The 12,524-nt window shown below is 40.7% G+C and overlaps 1 protein-coding gene across 2 annotated transcripts in view; it reads left to right on the forward strand.

The window, feature by feature from the left end:
- The window catches only part of CCDC81 (coiled-coil domain containing 81), a 53,731-nt gene that overhangs the window by 33,918 nt on the left and 7,289 nt on the right, over nt 1–12,524 (forward strand). For both annotated transcript variants that reach the window (XM_012641851.1, XM_012641852.1), the window contains 3 exons: nt 935–1,107; nt 2,343–2,421; nt 2,651–2,871. In XM_012641851.1, the coding sequence (XP_012497305.1) occupies nt 935–1,107; nt 2,343–2,421; nt 2,651–2,871 (473 nt within the window). The remainder of the gene's footprint in view (nt 1–934; nt 1,108–2,342; nt 2,422–2,650; nt 2,872–12,524) is intronic.

Genomic DNA, 12,524 nt, shown 5'->3' on the forward strand with positions numbered 1-12,524 from the left:
TTGCTCTCCCACAAACTATAGCCCACACAGCAGCCAAAGTGATCTTTTAAAGTTGTTAACCAAAACATACCTTCTCTCATTTAAAACCCCTTATGGTCTTCCACTAAATTAAAATGAAATCTAAACCCCTCACCTGGACCTATTAGACCCTACATGCTCTGGCCCTTGCCTTCCTCTCGGAGCTCACCAACTTCTGTTAATACTTCCCCTTGTTCACTATGCCTCAGCCAAAGACCTCCTCCTTGCTCATTGAATGTGCCTAGCTTGTTTCCGTCTAGTGTCTTCGCACTTGCTGTTCCTTCTGTATGGGACACAGGTCCCTCTGATAGTTACACTGGAGGTGATTCGTCATCTCCATGGAAAAACCTTCCCTAATAACCAACTAATTTAGCCGTTCCCACCTAGTCACTTGCTATGATAAGGGCTTCATAGCACTTATCACTATTGTAAATGGTCTGATATACTATTTACTTGTTCATTGTCTCCTGACCCAGAATGTAGGCTTGATGAGAGCAAGGATTTGTTCTTGATCACTGTTGGATCACCATGTCTAGGATGGCCAGGGCCCCACAGTAGGTGTTAAGTTCTCTCTCTTTTCGCCTCCTCTCTGTTCTTGCTCATGCTGTTGCACCCACCACTCAAGAGTTCCTTCTTCCTTCCATCTGGATGTTGTAAGTGCTGGCTCAGGACCTACTCCATGGAGTACTTTTTCATCTCTGTCTCAGAAATGAGGCTAAGGTCAGTTCAGTTCAGCTTCATCCTTGAACACATTCCTATTACTCTGTAGGTTACCTCAACACTAGCTGCTCAACGTGTTGAGTGATGGGCAAATATTAACAAGTAAGAAATACTTTCTGATTGATTTTAGTCTTCTGAATTATTAACTTTATTTTTGGTATTCAACCATAAATTAATTGCTTCTCTTTTATTCTAGAAATCCTTTCTATTTGATAAACGGCCACTCAGTCCTGAGCTTAATGCTCTTAAGCAAGAGGAATATTCCCAAAGTCTCCTGAAACAAATGGATAACAGACGGGAAAAGGAAATAAAGGAAAGACAAAACAGAGAGTTGATGGACCGCCTAGAACAAGTGCAACTCACAGAGGAGTGAGTCCAGCTAGACATGCTCTGAAAAATGGATTTGGAATTTTCATGTGAAGTTAATTTTCACGTAGGATTGAATCAGTAGTTTTTATTAGCATCATTGTGACCAACTGAGCCAACTAACCCAGTCAGCAGCCAGTACTGCACCATAACTTTTTATTAGAAAAATGAAGCTGTCATCATTATAATTATCATTATAGTAATGATTGCCATCTGTAATTACTATAATAATAGAGTATTCTTTTGTATTGTTTTGCAATCACACCAATATTAGTAGACGGAGGAAGGGATTTGTCTTGAGTAGGCATCATTCCAAGCTATTAGATGTTTAGGTGACCTCATGGCAAAGCTGAGGCTTTATTATAAGTATGTAGGGGTGCTCCGTGGAACTTGAGGGCAGGAATATACAGGGAACCCCTATATTTGAAGAGATTGGAACCAGGGACTATGAAGCCGTGTGGAGTGGCTTCCCTCTGCTTACATCCAGAGCTCCTTAGTTGACATCATCTTTATTCCAGCGCTAACTTAGGGAATGTTAGTCTCAATTCCAAAGTTTTAGGAGTGAATCTGTTTGGTCCTGATTGTGTTGCCTGAGGCGTGGGATAGGGTCAGGGCCATGGAGTTCATATATGCCTAAGGGGGCCCACGTTTCTGCTACTGAGGTCAAGAGAGCAATTGTGGAGGCTACTGTAGTGTGACCAGAGACTCCTAAAACAAGTAAGAAACTAGTTTATATGGCCAAAAAGTATATTTCTATAATATATATATATATGTTCTATTATACTCACTTGACAGATCATATGGGTTCTCTGGAGGTTGCGTATAATAGAATCATAACTTATAACAGGATAGATCACTTAAAAAGAAATCTAACGAAGAATCAGTTTATGGAATGAATGGTCACTTCCTGCTTTCTTATTCAGATTTTAAAAAGAACTGGTGGTGGTGGGGTGAGGTGGGGTGGTGATGGTGGTGCCTGCCATTTTTGTAGTAGCACTTTTGGACAATACAGTTGGTCACTTGCTTATACCTGTGCTGTCTGTCCTCTGTTCAACACATTGTTCACTAGCCTATGGATTTGAATTACTCTTTTCTTTCTTAAAATGAAAGCTCTCAGAATGAAACAGGCTCCCATTCCTACTAATACTTATTAAACAAACATGTTTTGATGATGTTAATCTGTGTTACTGATGACTCTGTAAAACTATGCTCCCCCTTGTCCTGTTCTTAACTGCCAGACTTGCTGCGCAAAGAGCCAAATATTTAAAAGATAAGATGGAAGAAACGCAGTGTTACAAGAGAGCTTTGGATGCACAGGTAAAGGGATAATTGTTATTTTAAAAATTATGCAGTGCTTTGGTAGCATTCTAAGAATATGAATGAATACTGACAAGTTATGAATACACTTATGTGTTTTGCACTTGGTGGTTTTTGAGCCCCTTGTTCTTTCCTGTAAGGTATTAGTAATTTACTATATTACAGAATTGTGCATAAAGTTTATTCTCTGGGAGAATTAAAACCTGCATTATGTGTGTCCCTGTTTCAGATAAGAAACAAACCCTCCCAGCTGCCCATGTTTGAGCCAGACTCCTCTGAGCCCATCTTTGGTAAGAATGAGGGTGAGCTGATGGTGGAAAAGCGAAAACGAGAACAGAATTATATGAAACACCAGCTGGAGACTGCTGCTGGTCACAAGAGGAAAGCCATCCTGCACCAACTGGTGGAGCAGAGGCGGGATCTGCAGATGCTTCAGAGGACAAAAAGAGAGTAAGAAGACCACCGACCTCTCTCCCTCCTCCATCTCTGCTCACCTATCCCACCCTTTCTCTCTCTCTGTCTTTTTCATACAATGGCACGAAAGTGAGAAAGAGCTAACAGTTGAGGAATTACTTGTACAAGACATTGTTCTAAGCTCATTACATGCTCCCTCTCATTTTATTCTCACAATTTATTCTATGAAAAAAAATTATTAAATAAATTTTTAAAAACCTGTCTTCACCCCATTTCCTCCTCTATTATCTCCCCATATTTTTACTTCCCTTCACAGTACAACTTCTTAAAAGAGTTGCCCATACCAGCACTATCCACTGGAGCTATAACATGAACTGCAAATGTGGTGTCATGCTGAAGTAGACCCAGACATGAAACTTGGGCCCTTTTTCAACTTTCACTATTCCCATCCTTCAAAGAATCTGCATATAATAAGCTTTACTCGTGATTTCTGGTGAGGGAGTTGGTGATGAAGATGGTGGGGTAGACAGAGGAGGGAGGACTTTATACCTTTATACTTTATAGCTGCAAACACCTTTAATTCCGAACATCAGATATTCCGTTTCTTAAAATGTACAGTTGATCACCCCCCGAATGGAGAATTTCTAAAGGTCCTGACTAGCTGTCAGTCTTGCAGCATCTCCATGGTTCCTGTCTAGTCTTTCCATCTTCCATATCTTCTATTTTCACCTCCACCCCACATTGGCACAGAGAACTCCAGTTTCTTCTTTGTAGATGTTCAGTAATTCTCAGATCCTTGATTAGCCAAAATCACCAAGAGGAGTTCCAAAAAGGCTTCTGTTCAAAGGAATCCACTCTTTCTAGAAGGTGGTTGTACTTATAAAAAGAAAAGTTATTTTATTAAAATTTTATAAATGGTCAGTGGGATAGTGTATAGATCTGTCATGTTCTATACCAAGTAGGCCCAGACATGAAAATATGGGTAGAATAATATGTTGAAGATGGAGGATATTGGGATAAGGGTGAGCTTTTATTGTTGGTAGAGAGAGGTGAGAGTGGTTAAAAACATGATTTCTGGAGTCAAGTCAGAAGTGGGATAGTCTTGCATATTCTCAGGGCAATGTATACTTTTACATCTATACTATTTGCTAAAATAGTGAAATATCTCCATACTTCTTGATAATAAATACTGTTACCTACAAGGCCTGCAGGTGTACCTCTGCTGCCCAGGCTGCTCCAGCTCCTCCCTGGGATCCCTCATCCCACCTCTACATTATCTTTCACCTAAAGGATGAATTCCTGGGGTCTCCAAGGCCAGGGTCAGGGTCCTTTCTGATTGATTGGTGTGGTTCTGTCATTTTACTAGTTGTGTGATATTGGGCAGCTTACATAGCTCTGAGGGCATTAGTTTCCTTAATAGTTATTAGGGATAATACTAGATTTACTTCCAGGTGGTTGAGGATTAAATGAATTAATCCTTATAAATAGCTTAGCATAGTGCTTGGCTCAGAGTAAGTGCTCAGTTAAGGGTAGCTATTGCTATCATAATAATGTTTTTCTAGTTGATAAGTTAGCATAATTATTCTCCATTATATCAGCTTAAATAGCTGGGAGTGTTCTCATTTGTGGCCCTCCCTAGGTCTGACTTCTCTACAGATAATTGTTTACCCACTCTACTGATCTCAGGATATAAATCCAAGTGATTCTAAACTTTTTACCTAGTGTAGAAGGTGGCAAAAGACTTTTCAAGAGAAAAAAATGTTTGACAAAAGGGAACAGTAGACTCTTAATCTATGTAGGATAATGAAGTGGCGGTGTGGCTGTTGTGGGTCAACACCCAGGCAAGTACAGTGGGGTGAAGAGGCAGAGCTCCACCTTCAATCATGGTACATAGGTAACTAGAAATGGCTGTGGCATGAGATTATGCCCATGACTTTGAATCTACTTCCTGTGCCATGATTCTGAGACTTTATGAAAATTTACTATAGTCTTCCCCTTAAGCATGCTATTTTATTTTCAACAGATTCTATGGTTTTGATATCACAATTCTTGAAGATTAAAAGATTATATTCTAATAATCCTGAAAGGTTCTGTAGGCATTTTGATAGTGAGGAAGAGAGGCAGTTACAGCCCATGAAGATTTCTGAAAGCATAAACATGCCTGAGGGAAGGCATAACTTTCCTACTGATTTTTACTTTGTTCTTTAAAAAATTACCCCTTTATTGAGGTATAATTGACATATAATAAACTGCAAGTGTGCAAGTTGATAAATTTTGACATATATGTGCACCCATCCATGAAACTAATATCACAGTCAGGATAACAAACTTGAAAATGAACTCTCTGTAATTCCTCTCTCCATCTCTCCCCTGTCCCCTGTCCTCGAGAAACCACTGATCCAGTTCCATCCAAATTGCTACAAAAGACATTATTTCCTTTTTATGGCTGAGTAGTACTCCGTGGTATACATATACCACATTTTATTAATCCACTCATGTATTGATGGGCACTTGGGTTGATTCCACATCTTTGCGATTGTGAATTGTGCTGCTATAAACATTCGAGTGCAAATGTCTTTTTTATAAAATGACTTTTTTTCCTTTGGGTAAATGCCCAATAGTGGGATTCCTGGATCAAATGATAGATCTACTTTTAGTTCTTTGAGATATCTCCATATTGTTTTCCATAGAGATTGTATTAGTTTGCGGTCCCACCCACAGTGTATAAGTGTTCCTTTCTCTCTGCATCCACACCAGCATCTGTTGTTTTGGGACTTTTTTGATAAAAGTTGGTCTCACTGGAGTTAGGTGGTATCCCATTGTGGTTTTGATTTACATTTCCCTGATAGAGACATTGAGCATTTTTTTCATATATTTATTGGCCATTAGTCTTGCTTCTTTTGAAAAGCTTTTGCTCATGTCTTGTTCTCACTTTTTAATGGGGCTGTTTGATTTTTTTCTTGTTGTTTTGCTTGAATTCTTTAGGGATTCCGGTTATTAGCCCTTTATCAGATGTACAGCATGAAAACATTTTCTCCCATTCTGTAGCTTGTCTGTTCACTTTATTGATTGTTTTCTTGGCTTCTTAATTTGATCAGCTCCCATTTATTTATTTTTGTTGTTGCTGTGATTGCCTGTGGAGTCTTCTTCATAAATTCTTTGCCTAAGCTGATATCTAGAAGAGTTTTTCCAACATTTACAACATTTTCTTCCATAATTCTTATAGTTTCATGTCTTAGGTTTAAGTCTGTTATCCACTGTGAATTAATTTTTGTGAGTGGTGAGAGGCATGGATCCTGTTCAGTGTTCTACATGTGGCAATCCAGTTTTCCCAGCACCATTTGTAGAATAGGGATTCTTTTCCCCAGTGTATGTTTTTGTCTGCTTTGTCAAAGATCAGATGTCAATATAAGGATAGTTTCACATCTGGGTTCTCAGTTCTGATCCATTAGTCTATGTCTCTGTTCTTGTGCCAGTACCATGCTTTTTTGGTTATTAGAGTCTTGTAGTATAGCTTACAGTCTGGTAAATTCATGCCTCATGAGTTGTTCTTTTTTCTTAAGATTGCTTTGGCTATGTGAGGTCTTTTCTGGTTCCACACAAAGCATGGAATTATGTTTTCCGGGTCTGCGAAAAATGATGTTGGTATTTTAATGAGGAGTGCATTGAATATGTAAATCACTTCAGGTAGTATAGACATTTTAACAATGTTGATTCTGCTGATCCATGAGCATGATATGTTTTTCCACTTGTTTACATTCTCTGTGATTTCCTTCCTCAGTGTTTTGTAATTTTCTCTGGAGAAGTCTTTCACCTCCTTGGTTATATATATTCCTAGGTATTGTATTTTCTTTGTTGCTTTTGTAAAAGGAATTGAGTCTTTGATTTGATTCTCAGCTTCACTGTTATTGGCATATAAGAATACTACTGATTTGTGTACATTATTTTATAACCTTAGACTTTGCTGAATTTATTTATCAGTTCCAGGGGTCTTTGGCAGAATCTTTGGGGTTTTCTAGCTATAAGATCATATCATCAGCAAAGAGCGATAGTTTGACCTCTTTTTTCCCCACTTGGATACCTTTGATTTCCTTCTCCTGCCTGATTGCTCTGGCTAGGACTTCCAGTACTATGTTGAATAGTGGTGAGAGTGGGCAACCTTGTCTAGTTTCAGTTCTAAGGGAGAATGCTTTCAATTTTCCCCCATTGAGTATGATGTTGATTGTGTGTTTGTCATATATAACCTTTATAATATTGAGATATGTTCCATCTATGCCTATTTTGTTAAGAGTTGTTATCACAGAAGGGTGCTGGATTTTTTCAAATGCTTTTTCTGCATCTACTGAAAATATCACATGGTCTTTGTTTTTGCTTCCACATTGATAGATTTGCATGTGTTGAACCACCTGTGCATCTCTAGGATGAAGTCCGCCTGGTCATGGTGGATTATTTTTTTTGATGTGCAGCTGAATTCAGTTTGCTGGGATTTTATTAAGAATTTTTGCACCTGTATTCATAAGGGGTATTGGTCTGTACTTTTTTTTGTTGTGTCCTTTCCTGGCTTTGGTATCAAGGTGATATTGGCTTCATAGAATGAGTTGGGGAGTATTCCTTCCTTTTTGATGTTATGGAATAATTTCTGCAGTATAGGTATAGGTACCAGACCTTTTTTGCAGGTCTGGTGAAATTCAGGTGTGAAACCATCTGGTCCAAGACTTTTTTGGTTGGAAGGTTTTTTATTGCTGCTTCAATTTCAATACTTGATATTGGTCTGTTCGGGAGTTCTATTTCTTACTGATTGAGCCTAGGGAGGATTTGTGTTTCCAAGAATTTATCTATTTCCTCAACGTTTTCAAGTTTATGTACGTAGAGATTTTCATAGTATTCAGAGACGATATTTTGTATTTCTGTGGTATCAGTTGTAATATCTCCTTTTTCATTTCTGATTCAGCTTATTAGAGTCCTTTCTTTTCTGCTTCTGGTTAATGTAGCAAGAGGCCTGTCGATTTTATCTTTTCAAAGAACCAACTGTTTGTTTCATTAACCTTCTTATAATTCTTTTGTTGTAGATTTCATTTAGTTCTGCTCTAATCTTGGTTATTTCTTTTCATCTACAATTTGATCTGCCATCAGTATGGACACCACACTTTGGGGACCCAAATTTGGGGTTTGGGATTGGTTTGATCCACTATTTGGTTTACTGGGTTTGGGATTAGTTTGTTCTTTCTTTTCCAGTTCTTTGAGATGATTCATTACATTGCTGATTTATCTTTCTGTCTTTCTGATACAGACATTTAAGGCTATGAATTTTCCTCTTAGGACTGCTTTTGATCAATCTCACAGATTTTGATAACTTGTGTCCCATTTGTCATTTAGTTTGAAGAATCTTTTGATTTCAATCTTAGTTTCCTCCTTGACCCATGAATTGTTCAGTAGCAGGTTGTTTAATTTCCATATCCTTGTGTAGAGTTGAGTGTTTCTGTTGAAATTGATTTCTAATTTTATTCCACTGTGGTCTAAGGAGATACATGGTACAATTTCTATTTTTATAAATTTGTTGAGACATGTTTTGTGGCCTAAGATGTGATCAATCTTAGAGAATGCTCTGTGAAATTATGAGAAGAGCATATATTCAGGAGTTTTTGGGTCAGATGTTCTGTAAATGAGTGTTAGGCCCATTTGTTCTAGAGTTCCGTGTAATTCCATTGTTTCTTTGCTTATTTTCTGCTTGGATTATCTGTTCCATTCTGTCAGAGGGGTGTTGAATTCCCTGGCTGTTACAATGCTGCTATTTATCACTTTGTTTAGCTCTAGTAGGGCTTGCCTTATGAATCTGGGCACACCTGTGTTAGGTACATAAATATTTCGGATTGTTATGTCTTCCTGTTGAATTGCTCCCTTTACCATTACATAATGATCATCCTTGTCTTTCTTTACTGTTGTTGATTTGAAGGCTGTGTCATCTGATATAAGAATGGTGACACCAGGTTTCTTTTGGTTTCCATTTGCATGGAATATTTTTTCCCATTCCTTCACCTTGAGTCTGAATGGGTCCTGGTGGGTTAGATGTGTTTCCTGGAGACAGCAGATACTTGGCCTGTATTTTTTCATCCATTCAGCCAGCCTATGTCTCATGAGTGGGGAATTCAGGCCATTCACGTTTGTTGAAAGAATTGAGAAGTGGGGTGGATTTATGTTCATCCTGTTGGGTAGAACCTTATTGCTTTGTTTTATCTCTTGAGCCATTATGGTATATGGGCTCTAAGCTTTCATTTTTCAGTGATTTTACACTGGTGGGTATCTATTGTGCTGACTTGTATATAATGCAGATCTGTGTACTTCCTGCAGGGCAGGTGTGGTCTTGATAAATTCCATCAGCGTTTGCTTGTATGAGAAGGTCTTTCTTTCTCTCTCATATAAGAAATTGGTTTTGCAGGATACAAAATTCTAGGCTGGCCATTATTCTGTTTAAGATGGTTAAGAATGGGGCCCCAATTCCTTCTGATTTATAAAGTCTCAGTTAAGAAATCTGCAGTTAGCCTAATGGGTTTTCCTTTGTAAGTTACCTGATGTTTTTGCCTTACAGCTCACAGCAGATTCTCTTTCATGTTAACTTTGGCCAGTCTGATGACTGTGTCGTGGAGGTGATTGCTTCTTTGTGATCAATCGCCCAGGAGTTTGTTGAGCTTCTTGTACCTGTATATCTTGTACTTGTATATCTAAATTTCTAGCAAGATCAGGGAAGTTTCCCTGAATTATTACCTGAAATAGGTTTTCTAACCCTTGTGTATTTTCTTATTCTCCCTCAGAGATGCCTATGATTCTTATGTTAGGCCTCTTTACATAATCCCATATTTCTTATAGGCTTTGTTCATTCCTCTCATTTCTCTGCTCTCTTTGACTGACTTGTTTAATTCAAAGATGTTGTCTTCAAGCTCTGAGATTCTTTCTTCTGCCTCATATAGTATATTCTTAAAATTTTTCACTGTGTTTTGTATTTCCTTGAATGAATTTTTCATTTCCAGAAGTTCTACTTGTTTTTGTTTTTTTTTTTTTTTTTTTTGAGACAGAGTCTCACTCTCTTGCCTAGGCTAGAGTGCCCGTGGCATCAGCCTAGCTCACAGCAACCTCAAACTCCTGGGCTCAAGTGATCCTCCTGCTTCAGCCTCCTAAGTAGCTGGGACTACAGGCATGTGCCACTGTGCCCGGCTAATTTTTTCTATTTTTCATTGTTTGGCTAATTTCTTTCTATTTATAGTAAAGATGGGGTCTCGCTCTTGTTCAGGCTGGTCTCGAACTCCTAGCTCAAGCCATCCTCCTGCCGCAGCCTCCCAGAATGCTAGGATTACAGGCGTGAGCCACCGCACCCAGCCTACTTGTTTTTTTTTAATAACTCAATTTCTTTAGTGAATTTTTCATTCATTTTCTGTATTGTTTTTGTGGTTTCTTTGTGTTGGGTTTCCATTTTTTCTTGTATTTTATTGCATTTCCTTATAATCTATATTTGGAATTCTTTATCAATATTTTCAATATTTTTGTTTTGGTTGGTATCCATTAATAAGAAATTATTATTTTCTTTTGGGAGTGTCCTTTTGGTCTGATTTTTCATATTTCCAGAGTTCATTCACTGACTCCTTCTCATCTGTCCTCTCAGTTGAGACCTGGGGCACTAGGCCTGATTTGTGGGACTGTCTCTTCTGGGTTCCCGAATGTCAATCCCTTACTGTGGCAGGGAGAGGAGTGCTGGTCCTGAGTTGCCTATGGGGTGGTCAAGCAGGTTTGACAAACCTCTCAGGTTGCCTCTGACCTTCTGTCTTCACCTCTTCCCAGCAGTGTGAATTGGGTTGGATCCCCCAGCTTAATCTCCCATGATGGCAGGTGGTAGATGCTATGCTGAGCTATAGAGGTGTGTCCCCATCATCAGATGATGTTTGTGTGGAGGAGCTAGCTGCAGAGATGTTCTTTTGTGCCTGTGGTAAGCTCTGGTGCCCCAGGTGGCACACAAATGCCCCAAGCTTTAGGCAGGACCCTGCAGCTCCCAAGTGGTTGGTTAATCTCTACTCCCACTGAGGTGGGGGGAGGAGCAAGGCAGTTTGTGGCTAGATTGCAGGAGCCTACAAGGCTTTGCAAAGCCTGCGTGGGGCTCAGCAGTCACTTTTCTGGCTGCTAGCGGGAGCTACTGGACTGAGGTTCAGGACTAGCTGTCCAAACCCAGAAAGCTGTTCCTGAGGAAGGGGCCTGAATGTTTGAGTGCTAAGGCCCTGGGCTGGGCTCTTTCTGCCCTTGTCCACTAGTGCGGTTTCTCTGCTGGGACGGGTGAACGCCCTCCCAAATCACCACTCCCCGGAACCCTAGAGCACACTCCCATCAGATCAGTCCACATGAGGTTCCTCTCCACCCAAGTCCAGCTCTCTAACTTCCCCCCAGTTCGCATGTCTGACCCACTAATGTCTATCTCCATGAAATGTTGGCAGGCAGGGTGTTCCCTAATTGTGTACCCCTGCTCCTCCACAAGGCCCCAAAGAGAGAGTAGTGGTCCCCTCTATCTGCAGGGACCTCAGCCAGGGACACGCTCCTGCTGGAGAAAAGCAGCTGCTTGTGAGTTTCTTGGCTCAAGCTGGGCTCCCTATTGTAATGAGTGGGAAGAGGGGCTGCAGCTTCCATTCAGCCTGGTGTGCACAAGGCACTTGGTTGCCACGGAACCAGGAGCTAGGCTATTTCTCTCTGACTGCCACACCCCTATCCAATATGGTGGTTCTCCAGTGTGTGTGGGGAGGTAGGGGGGTGGACATGCTCACAGATTCCCATTCCTCAGCATCCCACCACATTCTCCTATGGGGTATGTTTGCTAGGGCTTCCTCGCCATGTGAAGGGTGAGGTCTGAGACCTCTCCCCTTTGTCTCCCTGCACCGTTCTAGTGTACAGGGTGTTGGGACTGGCCTGCCTATGTGAGCCACTAGCCTGTGATCTCACAAAATGCCAGTGTCAGGTCCATCCCAAATTGTGGCTGGCTCTGCTCTTTGTGGTGAGCTCAGCCTGGGGTGCGCACCTACTCTAAAGAAGCAGTTGTTCGTGAGCTTCTCCATTCAAGCTACTCTCACGGTTGCAATGGGTCGGGAAGCGGCTGCAGCTCCCAGTTGGCCTTTTGTGGCACTCTCCCATGGGGTGCCTCTTACAGATACCCAAACTCTTGGGGCTTGCTGGTTCACTCATTGTTCCTAATTAGCTGCCATGCCTGGGCTCCTGGAGGGTAGAAAAAGCTTAAATATTCTTTGTGTCCCACTGTCCACCTGAGGCACGTAAGTTGGGGAAGAGAAACCCCCCTTACCCTTTTGCTGGGCTCCGCATCTCTCTGGGTTTGATCTATTCTGCTATCTTCTCCTCTCTATCCTCCTCTTTCTTAGCTTTGCAGTTTTTCTCTGTTGGGTCCCCCAGGTCATCTCTCTCATATCTCTCTGTGATCCACACCTGAGGTGCAACTCTTCTGTGCTCTCCTCAGTCCAGTATCGTACATTCCAGCTAGGATGGTCCAACAAACAATGTCTCTCTCTAGTTGGCCATCTTGGCTGTACCTCTGAGTTGTTTTTTTTTTTTTTTTGAGACAGAGTCTCACTCTGTTGCCCGGGCTAGAGTGCCGTGGCGTCATCATCGCTCACAGCAACCTCAAACTCCTGGGCTCAAGCGATCCT

This window comes from Propithecus coquereli, unplaced genomic scaffold (assembly GCF_000956105.1).
Source record: "Propithecus coquereli isolate 6110/MARCELLA unplaced genomic scaffold, Pcoq_1.0 Scaffold170, whole genome shotgun sequence".
Lineage (NCBI taxonomy): Eukaryota > Metazoa > Chordata > Mammalia > Primates > Indriidae > Propithecus > Propithecus coquereli.